General features: G+C 50.3%; 7 protein-coding genes across 7 annotated transcripts; 3 read left to right on the top strand and 4 right to left on the bottom strand.

Moving 5' to 3' along the window:
• Positions 1–1,409: 1,409 nt before the first annotated feature.
• Positions 1,410–2,477, bottom strand: KY384_002390 (uncharacterized protein; the record flags this gene model as incomplete). The annotated part of the gene is made up of 1 exon (XM_044810913.1): positions 1,410–2,477. The coding sequence occupies one exon, from the start codon at positions 2,475–2,477 to the stop codon at positions 1,410–1,412; it is 1,068 nt and encodes a 355-aa protein (XP_044671796.1).
• Positions 2,478–2,986: 509 nt separating this feature from the next.
• Positions 2,987–4,207, bottom strand: KY384_002389 (uncharacterized protein; the record flags this gene model as incomplete). The annotated part of the gene is made up of 2 exons (XM_044810912.1): positions 2,987–3,465; positions 3,517–4,207. 2 exons carry the CDS (start codon positions 4,205–4,207, stop codon positions 2,987–2,989), a joined length of 1,170 nt encoding a protein of 389 aa, XP_044671795.1.
• Positions 4,208–4,745: 538 nt separating this feature from the next.
• On the top strand, positions 4,746–6,921 carry KY384_002388 (uncharacterized protein; the record flags this gene model as incomplete). The annotated part of the gene is made up of 7 exons (XM_044810911.1): positions 4,746–4,812; positions 4,867–5,761; positions 5,812–5,914; positions 5,966–6,099; positions 6,150–6,369; positions 6,422–6,610; positions 6,682–6,921. The coding sequence occupies 7 exons, from the start codon at positions 4,746–4,748 to the stop codon at positions 6,919–6,921; spliced, it is 1,848 nt and encodes a 615-aa protein (XP_044671794.1).
• Positions 6,922–7,178: 257 nt separating this feature from the next.
• On the top strand, positions 7,179–9,221 carry KY384_002387 (uncharacterized protein; the record flags this gene model as incomplete). The annotated part of the gene is made up of 1 exon (XM_044810910.1): positions 7,179–9,221. The coding sequence occupies one exon, from the start codon at positions 7,179–7,181 to the stop codon at positions 9,219–9,221; it is 2,043 nt and encodes a 680-aa protein (XP_044671793.1).
• Positions 9,222–10,987: 1,766 nt separating this feature from the next.
• KY384_002386 (uncharacterized protein) lies at positions 10,988–12,871 on the bottom strand (the record flags this gene model as incomplete). The annotated part of the gene is made up of 1 exon (XM_044810909.1): positions 10,988–12,871. One exon carries the CDS (start codon positions 12,869–12,871, stop codon positions 10,988–10,990), a length of 1,884 nt encoding a protein of 627 aa, XP_044671792.1.
• Positions 12,872–13,542: 671 nt separating this feature from the next.
• Positions 13,543–14,148, top strand: KY384_002385 (uncharacterized protein; the record flags this gene model as incomplete). The annotated part of the gene is made up of 1 exon (XM_044810908.1): positions 13,543–14,148. One exon carries the CDS (start codon positions 13,543–13,545, stop codon positions 14,146–14,148), a length of 606 nt encoding a protein of 201 aa, XP_044671791.1.
• A 139-nt stretch (positions 14,149–14,287) lies between these two features.
• KY384_002384 (uncharacterized protein) lies at positions 14,288–16,020 on the bottom strand (the record flags this gene model as incomplete). The annotated part of the gene is made up of 3 exons (XM_044810907.1): positions 14,288–15,387; positions 15,440–15,670; positions 15,726–16,020. The coding sequence occupies 3 exons, from the start codon at positions 16,018–16,020 to the stop codon at positions 14,288–14,290; spliced, it is 1,626 nt and encodes a 541-aa protein (XP_044671790.1).
• Positions 16,021–16,462: the final 442 nt, after the last annotated feature.

Here is a 16,462-nt window from a genome sequence, read left to right as displayed (position 1 = left end):
CCCGCCTCCTGCACCTCTACTCCCTCCTCTCTCTCCTCCCTCACAACCCTCGCCCCCCCTTAGTCCCCCTCCTCCTCTCCCTAATCGCCGGTTCACGCTGGACCTCAACCACCGCGCCCGCAGTGCTGGCCGCGTATTGCTACTACATCCCCTTCCTCGCCCTCAACGGCCTCTTGGAAGCTTACATATCCGCCGTCGCTACGCCCGCGCGGTTGCGGCTGCAGTCGGCGTGGATGGTGGCGTTTAGCTTGCTCTTCGCTGGCACGGGATACCTTGTCCTGGGAGGGGAAGGGGGAGAGCGGGGCTGGAATGTGGGCGCGCAGGGCCTGGTGGTCGTTAATGCGGTTGTTGGAGCGGGGAGGACGGGGTGGAGTGCGTGGTTTGTTGCGAGGGATTTGAAGGAGAGGGGTGTGCAATTGGGGAGGGTGGATTTGGTGGGGATGTTGCCGAGGCCGATGAGTGTGCTTGTTGCTGTGCTGGGACGGAGGGTTGTGGGGAGGGTTTTGGACGGGCAGGGAGAGGTGGGGGATACGGGTGTTTTGCTAAGGCTTGCGGGGACTGTGGGAGTAACGGGCGTGCTGATCTTGGCGTGCGAGTGGAGGTTTGTGGGGGAATTGTGGGGGATGTTGACGACAAGGCGGGGCGAGGGGGTGGAAGAGACTGTTGCAGATGGGGCAGCAGGTGAGGATGAAGTAGAGAGCGAGAAAGAGGCAAAGATGGATATGGAAGCTATCTTGCTAAGTATACAGCAGCCATCTCAATGACTATACTATGATGCTCTCAGGCACGTGCCTCGCGCTTACATACTGATAGAGTGTCTGGTTGAGGACCATGAACGCCAAAGTGCTCGCAACAATTACGGCAGCCGATAACGCACATACGTCCACAACTCACCCTTCTTTCACTCATCCTTCTCAACATCATTCATACCTATCCTCCCGCGCTTTACTCTTCCGTCGAATCTCTCTGGCCCTTAGTCGTCCAACCACCAACTCTTCTTTACATCACTTCTTCCTCTCAAATATCTTTCGACCGGTGAGGGCGGAGGTCCCACCCAGAATGCTGATCCCAGCAGTCGGTCGAACTGTAATTCCATGACGCTTCTTTTGCTTGATCTCGCATTCATTCTAGGATGATGATGGTGAAGAGCTCACTAAGATGGTGATGATGGGATTGTAGCCAGTGTTCAAGGCGTTGGTGGTGCCCAGGACTGATAGAGCAGTCTCATTGCTAATCGCAGGCTGCATCCACCTCCGTGTGAGCTATTGGCATATCAGCCATGAGGTAATGCTTGGGGCCTCTCATTGTTGCAAAACCACGGCTTAGATGCTGCTTCGAGCGTGAAGGGTCACGCCAATGATCCAGTCCTGTTTCTCAGATGTAGTCTGTTGCTCCATCTACAACGTGCTCTACATTTCCAGTGCAGCATAGTTTGCCAGCCATTCCTTCCCTCTTGTCCTTATGATTGCGCGACCATTATCGTTGGAGGGAAAGCCTGGCATCAGTGGCTCCTGCATGATGTTGCCATTTGACGCGTGTAGAGGCAGCTCGCTGTCAGCTAAGGGCTGTACAGCACTGCCAATGAAACCACACTGGGGGTACGTTGTATCTGAGGAGGGTGACATGGATGATCTTCTGTTTGGTACGGGTAGGAAGCCGATGCTTGAGGGGCGGGCATTCCTAGGGGTGCTGGAGTGGGGTGTGGAGGATTGAAGATTCTGGGGGCTTTCGAGGGAGGAATAATACATGGACGGTGCTGCTTGGTGTGACAGGGCTTCATCGTACGAAAAGGCCGAGTGCGGTCTTGACATGCGTGTAGGAGAGGGTGCAAGTTGACGTTCAAGCATCTCCGGCTTCAAGTGCTTAGGAATGGAATTTGAATGATCGGAGACTGATGAGACGAGTTCGGGACGCAGGGCGGGCGGCTTCACGTCTGAGGAGGACCTTCTTTGCGCCTTCTCCTTCCTCCAGGTGAACATCCTTTCCAGCTCGGTAGTATAAGGAGGTGGTGGTCCGCCATAGCTATTGTTGGGTACGGGCGCAGCATCGGCCCTACACTTTGCTTGCAGACCGTTCAGGACACTAATAAGTGTCTGATAACAAAGACTCAATCGACTATGCTTGTCTCTGACCTTTGGGCTATCCCGAAAGACCCAAAGTGTTTTCGTGATGATGTTAATGGATCCTGTGGTTGCTTTATTCACACGGGCGGGCTCAAGCAATTGCGCGATCTCCAATAGAGCATCCTTGACATCTGCTATAGTCGTTTCAATCCAATCTTTCTCTTGGCTGTCGATCATGTCTCTCTTAAGATCGCAAAGCCTTTGCACTTCCTGAATGCCACGATCGACATGCCGAATTGTTCTGAGTAGGTCATTTGTCTGTTCGCCAACAGCTTTGAGCAAGTATGTCACTTCGAATATTTTGATAGAAGCATTGAGGCCTGCGATAGTTGTGGAAACAGGATCAAGTGACATCGTAGACGTGCAAACTGATCGTAAGGCTACTTGCTTGAGACCTCGAAGACCGCGCCCAAGGAATATTGGCGGGACGCTGATGAGACTCTGGTGGGCGCGTATCACGTCGATCTAGCCAGCGTTTCTTTCCTGCCGGCTCGCAACATAATCACCAGGGTTTGTTGACCAACGAAAAGTCTCCTTCTAGGGTACGCTTAGGTAGGCTGGCCTAGATCTTGCTAGCCTCCACCTTGGCTGCATGAGAGATGTCCAAGGGGCGACAACCAGCTTAAATGGGCTAGTAAGTCCCATGGTCCGCCAACCTCCAACTAAAACGGGGCGCACCATCGCTTGGCGTTCCTCTGATAAGGTAGGGTTGCATGCCTTAGCTCTTCCAAGCCACCTTCAGCCTCGTCTCATGGCTGCCATTCAATGTGCCGATATTCGTTCGAATGCGAGGAATACGACGGCACTATCCCAAAAGAAGAAAGACAATTTCCACATTGCACAATAGTACAGGCTTTCCCCTCTCAGATAGCCCCAAGGCTTTTGCGAGGAATCATCTGCCTTGCCGATGGAGGTCTGACCGGCCCCTGTGTGTCTTGCGCTGCAGTCTGATGTGTTGGCTCGAACGTCAGTGGCTTCACGAGTATTTCGTCTTGTTGCAGTCTCCGCCCGTATTCGTCGGTAAACCTGTACAAGGCAGGGATTACAATAAGGCTACCCTCCCGACGTTCTTTGCTAGAAGGCAGCCGAAAAAGTAGCTCCGGCGGCTGAGCGAATAGAAAGAGTCCAAGATGAGCCGCGTCCTTGTAGAGGAGGGTCAAGCCCCTCGCCCGTTCCTCATCTTGGAAATCTGGGTTGACCCAAGGCTTGAATGCTTGCAAGAACGCTTGGACTGCGGCCGCAATCTTGCGGTCCCGTTCTGCGAGGTGTTCTTCATCAGTCAACGCGTCTGGGCGGAGATGGACGCTAAGAACACGCCAGCGTGACAACAACTGGGAGTGGCCTTCCACAGCTAGTCAGCTGACAATGAGTAGATAAATATCGACAAACTCACCAGCTCTCCTTTTTGCATACGTTCGATCCTCGTAAAGCTTGTAAGGAAGGAAGTTAAGATCTGAGGGGAGGAGAGACTTCTCCCTCACACACCCAGGTTCAATCGCCGTGAGCACGCTCATTGCCAGACAGTGCGTAATCACATTCAGTGTAAAGTCAGGTCTGGCCAGCAAAGCTGTCAATGGCTGCTTGAACTCCGGAGTGGCAAATTTGGAAAGCTCCAAGTCCAGTGATTCCTCCAGCTTGGAATGCTTTACCTGAAAGAAATTTTGGACGAAAAGCTCTATTTGATCCAAGGTCGTTTGGGTCCTCAACTGCACACCTTTATCATCTGCAGACTGTGGAAGCAAGTCCTGGAAATCGGTTGAAGGTGATCTCGACTGATGTGAATCGGCGTCCGGATGAGAATCTGGTTTTGATTTGTGTTTGCGACGCTTCTTCCCAAGCTTTGGTTCAGAAGTGTCTCTTGTAGATTCAATTTGAGCATGACTCCTGTCCCTGTTGAGCCAGTGGGCAAACTTTTCAAAGACTGATGGAGATTCTGCATCCTGGCTTCGTGGTGTTGATGTAAAGCCCACCTGGGAGGCAATCTTCTGGGGACCCGAAGCAAGTACGAGTTTGGTAGTCTGCGGTATTGCTGTTTCATCCTGTCGCCCGTGTGAGCGCCAGGTGTTGCCTCTGTTGAGCGGCATCGAAGCTCGTAGTCGAATAGGCTGTCTTTGCACTTTGTAGCAGAATCTATTGAGCTACAAAGGAGAGGCGGAGGCGGACTGTAAAGAACTGGAGGAGGTAAACCTGTCATAAAGTCATGCGTCTGACAGATAACACATACATAACGAAGAGTCGAATCAAATTTGAGGCAGCTCATGCATGCAACCCGAAGAAAGGCGCAAGCTTAGCCTGTAAGAATGTGCTTTTTCAGGTCCGGCTGCGTCTAGACCTCGTAAGGCGGCTTCAAGGATGTTACAGGCCAAATTAAATGTGGCGGTGAGGCAAGCCAATGATAGCATAGTGCAGACATAGGGGCGTAAACATAGAGGCTATGTCCAGGATGAGCGCGTGGCTGACCGTTCCGTCCGCTTCAGCCTGACGGGTATTATAAACATCCTTTTATTCTCCTGACTCGACTCTCTTCAGCGCCACTCCGACGCAGATAATCATATTACCCATAGAAGATCATCCGTTTTCGAAAAGCACGTCATATAAAGCCCGCAGGTGACCAGGAACAAGATGCCACATGTCGACGGTTGGGAGCCTGAGATCGTAGTCGCGATCGATTTTGGGATGACTTGCACAGGTCTGTAGGTCCAAAATGCGAATGAATGAACGCTTGATAAACGCTGCGCTATAGGGGTGGCGCACTCGCGTGGGCCGCAATGGGCAGAGCCTAAGACTTTCCAACACTGGCCAGGGAAGATGATCAACGAGCTTGCTAACAAAGTACCCACTATGCTGAAATATGGATTTGACTCGGAGACGGTGCAGAGATGGGGTTTCCTCTGTGAACAGGACTCGGACATAGTGGACTGTTTCAAGCTGCACCTTGATCCTTCCTTTCAAGGCTCTGCAAACCCCGGAGCACCGACCATACAACAGGCACGGCAATGGTTTCAGGATTATCTGCGAGCCATTCACGATCACATTGTGACCACCTTCACAGACTCAATGCCTAGATGGACACAGAAGAAAGTCGAGTTCGTATTTAGTGTTCCGACCAATTGGAATGACCCAGGTGTCATTGCTGATACGGAGAGACTCATCAAAAAGGCGGGTTATGGCCGAGATGGTCGAGATCATCGAGTGTTGATAGGTCTGACCGAGGCCGAGGCAGCAGCTGTTTACGCTTTGAAGTCAGACTATGAGAAAGACGACGTCGTGCTCGTGTGCGATGCCGGCGGCGGCACTACGGATGTGAATGCGCTCAAGCTTATTTCCTCACCAAGCGAGCCGACACGACTGAAGCAGCTTTCCTGGGTTGAAGGACGTCCAGTAGGCTCAACACAAATCGACATGGAAATCCATAGACTCATTGTCTCTCGTTTGGAACAGGTGAGGTACGATCTACCTGGGGATCTAGACAGAGTTGCAGATCATATGGTGCAGGGCAAGTTCGAACGTTTCAAGTGTTCATACGGAACTGCCCTTTCCGCATCAGTGCCAAATTTGATACTCAAAGTTCCTGGGTTAGCACCTGGTCATAGCTGCCCAGCCGCAAAGATTTTCAATGCGGACATGCGATTGTCGCAGTACGTAGTCGACTCGATGCCTGGCGGATAATGACTGACTTGCATTGCAGAGAAGACATCAAAAGCATCTTTGACATTCAAATCAAAAAGCTGCTGCAACTAACGGACGAGCAGGTTGACCGTGTTGCACAGCAGCATCCAGGGACTGACATAGTGAGTCCGTTCATTCCAGTAACGTCATCTGCTATATTCATCTTCTTTTAGTCATATTTGGTACTGTCCGGTGGCTTGGGAAGTTCTGCATACGTAAAGGATCGGATGAGGCAGCATTACGTCTCCGGCCCAGGATCTATGAAACCAGGAGTCGGTAGCATGAGGCTTACAACAGTTCCTGAGCCGTATGTGATGACTTTGTTGATCCAGCGACGAGCTGACTCATGAGGTGTAGACAATTGGCTGTCGTTCAAGGTCTGGTAATGGACAGAATTCAAGCGATCAGCCAGCAGGCAGAAATCTTTTCCGAACGATGCTGTCGTCTCAGCTACGGTGTTGTCTGTAAGCAGAAGTATAATCCGAAAAACAAGAGTCATATTGGACAGCGTTCTGTTCGGGACCCGAGAGATAGAAGAGTCTGGGTTCAAGGCCAGATTGAGTGGTTCATTGAACAGGTAAACATCACTGCATGACAGATCCGCTAGATGCTGAAGACCATATTTGCAGGGAAAGACCGTTTCAATAGACGGTGTTATAAGACCGTACTCAATCAAGAAGAGCCCGGGAGATGAGCATAAGCCATGGGAGACTAGACTTGTAATGTCGTCGCTGCCGCGCGACCAACTCCCTACAAATGTTTCTCAGTACGGTTCGAAGGGACTTTGTAGCGTTTCAGCAAGCCTCAAGGATACAAATGTACGCCTCTACCCGAGCAAGGCCAATCATCACAATTGTCCAATGATTTACTGACGCATGATATCGTGCAGGTTATATGGAAGGCCAAAAACAAGCACTTCTGGAATCGTGGTAAAAAGCACTGGAAAATAGAATTCGACATCAAGGTAGTCCTTGGAGCGGCAGATTTGCAGTTTGTCTTCATGACGAAAGACAAACAGGTCATCAGCAAAGGCCATGATGCCATAAAGGTTGTTTGGCAACCTGTAAAATCGGCACCGAGTCAAGCGGGTGCAAATCATTCGACGCAAATTTTTTCATCGAGGCAGTAGTGAAAGAAGGAAAGTCTACATCGTAAAATTAGCATAGGCGTTGGAGGACAGAGATTGAACTAGAGTACCTCAGGTTTCTTGCCTCCGGTAATCCATTGAACGTAGTTCTATTCGCTTTTCGTTACGGATAATTTGGACCCCCGTATAGATGCCAAGCCTTCGTCTCGGCACACCTTCCCCAAAAAAAATGAGCAGGGTTTTACGGCAGCAAAATTTTGCTTTGCAAGCAATTTGCGTCCTACTCATTATATGACAAAATGGCCATTGCCTCAATTCGAGAGCACAATGAAGACCAGAAACCGCACAGGAAACGTAAGCGGAAAGACAAGGATGTCGTGTCGATATCAGAGGGCAAGGACTTGTCAAAAGATGAGCGAAGAGAGGCAAAGAGGTTGAGGAAAGAAGATCGAAGGATTGTGAACGACAACAAATCAAAGGAGAAGCCTCAGCAACTCCCTGTTGATGGAGCATCAGATACCATCGCTGCAAAGATGGTTCGCAAGGAGGAACGGAAGCTGAAGAAGCTCGAGCAGAGTGTTACGAACGGAGACGAAGAAAACGTTGAACGAGGCGAAAAAGATACACACGGGACGCAATCAAAAGAAGCCAAAAAGGCCGAAAAAGTAAGACTGAAAGCAGAACGAAAGGCAAAGCGAAAAGCCCAGTCACAAGAGCACAATGCGCTTGCGGAGGATAACGACCTTCCCGAGCAAGAGACGAAGCTGAGCGCACAAGCAGCGTCTTTGAAGTCGAGTAAAGGTGCTGAAACGCATGCTCCAGAGACTCTAACCAATAACGGCATGGAAGACTCGCAGGGAAGGACACAGAAAAAGGCCAAAGGGGGCAACGATGCATCGGAAGAGTACGTAGAAGATGCTCTTTTGAGAGTACTTCCACAATCGAGCATCGACGACTTCCTACAATCGAAACACATTACAGTAGCCGACCCTTTGGCTACTACACGACCCTTGTTGCGGCCCATCACTGAGTTCAGGTACCTCCCGCAATTCTCAATCTTGACGCGGAAAGACTCGCCATTTGATTCCTTCAAAAGTCCAACACCAATTCAGGCAGCGGCGTGGCCACATCTTCTCTCGGGGCGCGATGTTATCGGAATTGCAGAGACAGGATCAGGCAAGACGCTGGCTTTTGGCATCCCATGTGTCCAGGCGGTCAGCAAGCTTCAATCAGCATCGAAGCATACAAGCCCAAGAGCAGTGATCGTCGCCCCGACTCGCGAACTCGCTGTGCAAAGCCATGCTCAACTCGAGATTCTCGCCGCAGAATATTCTCTCCGAACGGCTTGTATCTACGGCGGCATGCCAAAAGATCAGCAGCTCAATGCGCTTCGTAAAGCCCACATAATCGTAGCCACACCGGGCCGGCTGAACGACTTTATCGAAGAAGGCTCCGCCAAACTTAATCACGTCAAATACCTCATACTGGATGAAGCCGACCGTATGCTTGATACTGGTTTCGAAGACGCCATCCGCCGCATAATCTCCCAATGCCCCTCATCCTCCAAAGGCCGCCAAACAAGCATGTTCACAGCAACCTGGCCACAATCCGTGCGCGACCTAGCCTCAACCTTCATGACCTCTCCCATCCACATCACCGTCTCAAGCTCCTCCCAGCCCTCCACTGACGGCCAATTACACGCTCCAAAACACATCACCCAGACCATCGAAGTTCTCGACGCGTATTTCAAAGAAGGCCGCCTGCGCGAACTCGTAAAATCGCACTCGCCCTCCAACAACCTAACTCGTAAGACTTCGGACCCAAGACACAACCGCATCCTAATCTTCTGCCTCTACAAAAAGGAGGCGAGTAGGATAGAGGCCATGCTGCGCAACAAGCTCGCCGGCGCCGCAGTCAAAACCGCCGCTATCCACGGCGACATGTCCCAGCCCCTCCGCACCGCAAATCTCAATTCATTTAAGACCGGCGCCGTGTCCATCCTCGTCGCCACCGACGTCGCTGCTAGAGGCCTAGACATCCCGGATGTCAAAGTCGTAGTGAATTTCACTTTTCCGTTGACAATTGAGGATTATGTGCATAGAATTGGGCGAACTGGGAGGGCAGGGAGAGAGGGGACAGCGGTCACATTTTTTACAGTACAGGAGAAGGGATTGGCGGGAGCTTTGGTGAATGTGCTAAGGGACTGTGAGCAAGAGGTTCCTGAGGAACTGCTGAAGTTTGGGACGACGGTCAAGAAGAAGGTGAACGAGCAGTATGGGAACTTCTATAGGGAGGCGAGGCCCGGGGAGAAAAAGGAGGGGACGATGGTGAGGTTTGATTAGCGGTGCTTATGCGCATGTGCACGATTGCTACGAAACCTCTGTTGATCTCTCTGGGAATATAGAAGGCATTGAACAAGAGAGTGCTGGTAGTACCCTTTCAAGCAGCCAGCACCTCATGCAAGGTCCGTCTATCTCTGTTGATCCACATATTCGCACCCAATTCCGTCCGCATCATACAAGATTCGATCATGAACAACTCCATTCCCAATCTCGCTCGACCTTCGGCCGCTGCAGTTGTAAAGACAGCTATCTTTACATGAGCCCGCAAATCCTTTCCTTGTTTCGACCAAGGTTTTTAAACCCTCCATTTCTCGGCCCCTATACCCATAAAATCACCTCGTGACAGCAACTGTTCGCATATCATTGCAGTCTTCCCTTACCCTACAGCCCCAACATCAACACCCAACCCACCCCCAACAACCACCTCCGCCACATATGTCCCCCGAAACCCTCGCCATCTTCGGTGCAACAGGCCAATGAAGCACCTCCCTCCTCCCTCCCTCTCTCTCTCTCTCTCCTCCACCTATGAAATCCGCACCCCAACCCGCTCCACCAGCTCCCCCTCCCCCGCCACCAACTCCTCGCAACCCGCAACCACCCCCGGCGTCTCCGTCATGCAAGCAGATATGCAATCGCGCTCACAGGTGTAGATAGCGCGTTTGTGATGACTACGCCGTTGTTCTCCTTTGTGTCTTTGTCAATGTCAGAGTCAGGGCTGGGGTCGGGGTCGGGGTCGGGGTCAGGGGTGGGGACGGGAGAAGGAAGTACAAACGGGCAAGATGGTGGTGGATGCAGCGGTCGAGTTAGGGATGCAATTTGTGGTGTTGAGCACGCTGCCGTCCGTAAAAGGGGGGCGATGGGAGATAAAGCGGGGGAATCTGACAGATTGTTTTGCTGAGACATTTGTTTTCGGGGAGGAGTTTTGGTATTCTGGGCCGCAAACGGAGAAGGAGAGTACTTGGGCTGCTGGGAGCATGGGTGAGAAGCTGGCGAGTTTCAATGAGTTTCTGGAGATACATCCGTTTCAGCTTTCATGGATGGGAGCGAATTGTTGTGCTGATTATATTAGGTGATCTGCTTCGCAAAGGCAGACTTGAAGCAGCAAGATCGTCATTGTGCCGTCCCTTTGGCATCCAATTTCGAAATCCTGGCGTGATCGATAAGTAATTTGAATATGACCTGCTGCCCCGTTCACTACCACCACATTGCTATAACCGCTGATCGTATGTGAAAGTTATGGTTTCTGGCAAGAGCAGCCAATCTTGGAGAATTAAAAGACACTCATCAACAGCAGTATATCTATCTAAGGCAGCGTTGTTAGGTAGTATATCTTGGAGGATTTAGTATTCTAGTCTTTCTCTAAGAACAAAGGACGACATATTATGTCTTCAAGGATGCAGGAAACCAGTGTAACTCGTGGGGGGTATTGGCTAGCGCCAATTTCAAAATAGCATCATTGTGATAGTGCCATTCTCTTATTCTGCACTGCGAGTTGCCTAACTCATCTTGGATGATGCAACGGCGATCGAGGCTCGGAAGATCGTGTTTCAAACGCATCAAGCATGAGATTGAATGCTGACAACTTCTGCGCATCTAAATAAAAGAAATTTCACTGTTCAAGAGGCCGCGTAAATAGTTCAACGTAAATTAGCAACCGTAATGTCTATTACGCTCCTCGAATTTTGACTTAGCGGCTGGGACATTCGTCAAGGAAAGGCTTCAGCAGGCGAGAAATTTGAACAAGGCATTACTCATGATTCAATTTATTACAAACATCTCATCTGGGGGAGCTTCACTCCCCGCGTCACCGTATCTTCTAGACACATACACTCGGTGAGATACACGTCTCCCAATAGCTCCGTCTTGCTTTTCCCAAATCTAAGCAGATGAGGTGTCCGGCTGCCATAAAGAATGCATATGGTATCGCCGGCCATAGTATCTGGCGGCCCTACACCTATGTACCCATCTTGTGTCGAAAAAACACGGCGATAACGACAATTCTGCATGAGGCCAGCTTGAAGTCGATTTACGGTAGCATTTTCCAGGAGCGTCAATGGTTTTCGTCTTAAACCCAGAAACACAGAGCGCCAGATACTTATGATGCGTTTGTAGGCAGCGCGGATTTCGGATTCAGTGTTGGAATTGCCAACCAGGATACCTCCTATAAGGGTGAGGATAAAGGTCAATGGTATTTCCTCCAATGACCTTCTTGCCTTCTTCGCGATTGGCTTCTGTGCGACGTTTTCTAGCAACTCAAAGTCCATACACTCATATATCCACTCAAAATTATGAATCGCGTCTTCTCGTGACGGGTGCTCAGCGTCGAGGCAAGTATTGGACCACACGAAGGACGTTTGCACAACTCTGGCGACCTTGTCAAGCCTAAAGCCTGGGGCATGGAGATCATCCTTTCCTTCCTGGAACGAAGCGCAGGGTCGCTCTTGTAGGCCCCATTCCTTGATTCCTGCCATCCCCCATGGATTCAAGGACATATTTCTGGGTTGCGTAGAGTTGATGTCTGGACACCATGACGGTAGTCTTGGATTTCGCTTTGTAGATGAGACCAGTTGGAGTAGGCTGAGTGTATTATCGTTGTCAATGCATGCTTTTCCAGCATCAATTATCAGCCTCAATAGTGCCGCCTCACCTTCGTGCCGGTACTCAATAAGAATTCTGCGCCTTATGTTAGGGCGCGCTAGATTCAATATTGCATAGATTTTGTCTCTCGGATCCGAAACGTCTTTTCTTTGTGCCACTTCTAACAAAGTGACGAAATTAGGGGCGCCATCCCATACCTGAGTCTTGTCGCGATAGAGCCGTATGAAGTCTTCCATTTCCAGGATACCATCCAGTATGCTGACATTACCTGAGCCATCTTCTCTTAATTTGACAAGATATCTGGTTGATCGGAGCCTCGAAAGCGCTCTTGTAGCAACAATGAAAGACGACCAGCCCATCATTTCCCTACCGCAAGCGACAACAACATTCCTGCCCATCACTATTTCCTGGAACGTCCAGAGACGTTTAAACCATGGCCGGCAATATAAATGTTCGAGAGCACGCTTTATTCTGGCGTCTCCAGTCTCTAGGCCAATTGCTTGCGCCGGTTGCGGGTCAAAGTAAGGCTGCTCAAGACTTTCATCCGTCTCGTGCAGGACACGACTAGCCAGCTTTTTAAGGCTTATCATTGCTAAGGGGCTGTCATAGCTCCCAGGACCAAGCCAGACATAAAGTAGGTTTGCCTTGCCATAGATCATTTCCATTAAGTCTACACTGGCCGCTTTTTCCTTACTATCTGCTTGGTTGATGCAGATGGCATCAATCCATACGGAGGCTTCAGAAATGTCAAGCAGGAGCTCATAAACGCTACACGGGACTGCAAGTTTTCTGTCGTTGCATATGATAAAGTGCGTAAGAGCCGATGAGCCCCGGACGTATGATATGACACAGTATTTCACGGCACTTACTATCCAATTCGGATCATCAACGAGTCTGAAAGTATCAACTTCTTCCAGGGTGTAGACAGCTGGACGGCTGTTGGGGACTCTGCGAAGTAGGCGGATACAGCCATTTGGGAGTTTGGAATAATTGTAAGTCTCGAGTGTGAAACGAGATTCGTCCGTATACCTTGCTCGCGGTATCAAGGGCATGTCTGGACCAGAAAAGATTGACGATGGAACTCGTGATGCCTCTTTTCCAAAGATCCGATGATCACTCTAACATTTGTCGGCTTTATCGACCCACTCAAGACTGCCGCGATGATACTCTTTCCTCAACGGGTCGCACAAAGCTCTCAAAAACACTATATCATGCCTGCAAGATGGATGCTTTGCTAAGAAGTCGGTGCGCTTAGCTAGACGATGATATGAAAAAGGACGCTGCTTTCGAAGTGTTCAGCTTCAAGGGCTGTTGGGTTCTCCTAAACATGGAGATTAGTCATTTGTGAGGGTCGCTCCTGCAGCTCCAGTCTTCTTACGGTAGTTCCTCATGTGAAAGGTGAAGTTAATTTCAAACTGCCTTTGATCACCGGCCCCACTCATTTATCTTCATTTTCTTATCTGACTGTTTGCATTTTATCATCATTTGCATCCATCATCGACTCGCACCATCAACTAGCGACCTTACCAGGTCAACTTGGGTATGTCACCAGAGCCCATTGAGATCTGACACGGTGTGAGCTGTCCGTCGTTGATGCAGATTCAGTCTTGCATCAAACGTATACTCGCAGTCCTAATTGAAATACGAGAGCAACTTGTAATACTAGTGCATCACCCTGTGCTTGTGCGGCTGTTCTATTGGCTGTGCAGAAATATCGCCCAAGATGCCAGAAATGGAGAAGCTGGTCACCTGCCTATACTTCAACAACAACGAAGCGCGAAAAGCCGCCGATTTCTATGCAGCAATCTTTCCAGACAGCCACGTTGGAGTTCACATGTTTCTACGCGGTCCTCTCACAGAAGAGGAAGACGAAGAGAGTGTCAAGGAGGAAGATGAGGATGGAGGCGAATACAGCGAGATGAAAGCCGTCGAATTCAGTATCTTAAATCAGCCATTCCTTGGAGTAAACGTAGCACAGAACTTTCGACCCATGAATGCAGTGGCTTTCAGGGTGTTCACAGAGAGTCAGGAGGAGACAGATCGTTTTTGGAACGCAATCGTCGACAATGGCGGTCAGGAACTCAACTTCGGCTGGTGCGTGGATCGTTGGAAGTTTAAGTGGCAATTTGTCCCATGGAAACTCAAACACGGTCTCACCGATCTAGACCCAGTCGTGTCGAGACGGGTGGTGGCAGCCATGAAGCGAATGAAAAAGATTGATGTCGCCAAGTTGGAAGCGGCGTTACGGGGCGAAAAAGTCGATGCTGTGTATCAGTGGCTTAACATAACCGCAGCTAATCCATGCTTCGATTGGCTTGCATTACCTTAGTGCCCTTGCCTGAGAGGCAATGAGCGCACTGCAGGCACAGAAGTATGTCTAGTGGCTTTCGAAACCGTTTCCAAATCTAAGATCTCACAGTATCCGGATGTAATCATTAAGATTTTGTAATGCGTATGACACCCGCCAGTCAAAAAGGCGGCGCTTCCTCTGTTTTATACATTTCCTTGAATAGTGAACAGCGGAAATCGATCTGATTCTCTCCAATCATCGTGACATTGTACTCTGGACCAAGACCCAAGCGTGCAATACGCTCCTGGCCAACGGATTCGTTATTAGTTCCGTACTTGGGCCATCCAGGTCCAGTAATATGCGGGTCTTTGGCAAAATTAGCCCAAGCAGTCTGCATAGCTTTGCTTAGCCTAATTTCGGCGTCTGTCGCGTTGGTCATAGCATATGTTCCAAACACCAACCAGATCTCCGCAGAATGAAAAGCCCGAAGATCGAAGTCCGGCTGACCGACACTCGCAAGAGCATCTTGGATGGCCAGGTTCGGAAAGCTTGCGTTGTAATAGTACCTCCAAGTGGGCCACCCTGCAGCTTCACTTTCGTTAGCGACGACGGCAGCCGGACACTGAAACATGCTCTCAGTAAAGATCTGAGCTGCTGCATCCGCTGCAGTAGTGATCCCGGCGGATGGGATAGAGTAGGCTTCTTCTAGACCAGATACATTACGGGCGAATCCTCTCAATATGGTCGGCATGTCTGTTCGATCAGCATCCTCTACAACATCGACACGCCCTTCTTGCCCGTTGGAGCCGATCATGTAAGGGACGCTTTGATGAAGCGATCGATCGACAGGGGTAGCAAGTTGGGTAATGTTGTCATTTACCGGGTGAAATCTTGGTCCATCGGGGTCATCGAGGAGCTTTTGGATAGCAAGGGAGTCTACCTCGCGAAGGCAAGCGAGCTGTTTATCAGGCGCAGAACACCCAAATGCCTCGGCTAGTACTTTCCAAGCTGTGACATTACCGTTTGCTCCACCGTAGCTGACGCTAGCTTGCCCAGACTGAGCAATAGCTCCTCTAAAAGGGAGTGGTTTTGGAGGAAGATGGACTAGTCGATCGACAGAGCCAGCTCCTGATGACTCTCCAACGATGATCACTTTGTCAGGGTCACCGCCGAAGGCGGCTATGTTACGCTGCACCCAGTCAAGGGCAAGACGCTGATCGAAAAAGCCGACATTCTGTTGGCTAAGAGGTATATCTGGAGAGTTTGGGAAACCAAATACTATGCCAGTCTCAGCCCAAGACTGTCGGGTCTAGAAATAAGCACGACTCACAATTTGTTCGGTAATTCGCCGATACTACAACCACATCCTGATTTGCTGCAAAGCTTGAGCCATCGTACAAATCCTGCATCGCGGTGCCGACCTGCAAATTACCACCATAGATCCAGAAGAGGACGGACTTGCCCTCTGCCCCTTGAGTAGGGGCATATACGTTCAGGTACAGGCAGTCTTCGCTATCTCCTGGGTAGCCAGTACCTTGGTAGAACATCCTTATGAACTCGGCTATGTCAACTTATCAGCCTAGAAGTTTCATGAGATATGTGACGGTAGAAAATACATTGAAATTGCTGCATGCAAGCACTGGTGAAAGCTTGTGCCTTCTTTGGAGCCTCCCATTCTTGCACGGGCACAGGTGGTGAGAAGCGCTCTGGAGGGCTGATAGCAAATGGAATACCCAGGAATTTGTTCACTGTGACCGTCGACGATGGCAGAAGAGTGGTGGTACCAATCAATGGGCCAGAATCTATCGTGACAGTGGGCTCCATTGGCACTGCGAAAGGTATTTGCAGCTGTCCATCGCCCATAGACATGATACGTTCGCCAATCAACGAGTCCAGCCCGCTGGGAAACATGTTGATCAGCAGCTACATGATCATTGGGACAGCATCTTGCTTACCTAGGGTGGTTGCATCCTTCGTCTTGTACGGCGCTCACCGGCATGGATTGAAGGTGGGAAACCACCAGAGAGTATGCCCAGCTTCTTACGAATCGCACCATCTTCTCTCTGAACTATCCAAATGATAGGCATCGTTCTGGTGGCTACGAGAAGAATTACGCAGACTTATGCAGTCTACGTCATCCACGAACGAAGCCGAGGAAGTCCGCTTGTATCAACGGGAAGTCGGGCGGCCCCCGGATTGCGATTTCTTATGGGGGGCTTCCAGGGGCTCCTCACCGCGACAAGGACCCTACGGTGATCCCTATTCAACCGCCGCACCAACCTGTAATCGACGAGCAGGTTGCTTTCAATATATCCAAAGATTAATTTGGGAGTTCACCGCATTGAAGTCTCTG

This window comes from Bacidia gigantensis, assembly GCF_019456465.1.
Source record: "Bacidia gigantensis strain McMullin 20006 chromosome Unknown contig_156, whole genome shotgun sequence".
In the NCBI taxonomy this organism is placed as follows: domain Eukaryota; kingdom Fungi; phylum Ascomycota; class Lecanoromycetes; order Lecanorales; family Ramalinaceae; genus Bacidia; species Bacidia gigantensis.
Note: the sequence above shows the minus strand (reverse complement) of the source record. Positions and strands in the feature narration are given on the sequence as shown.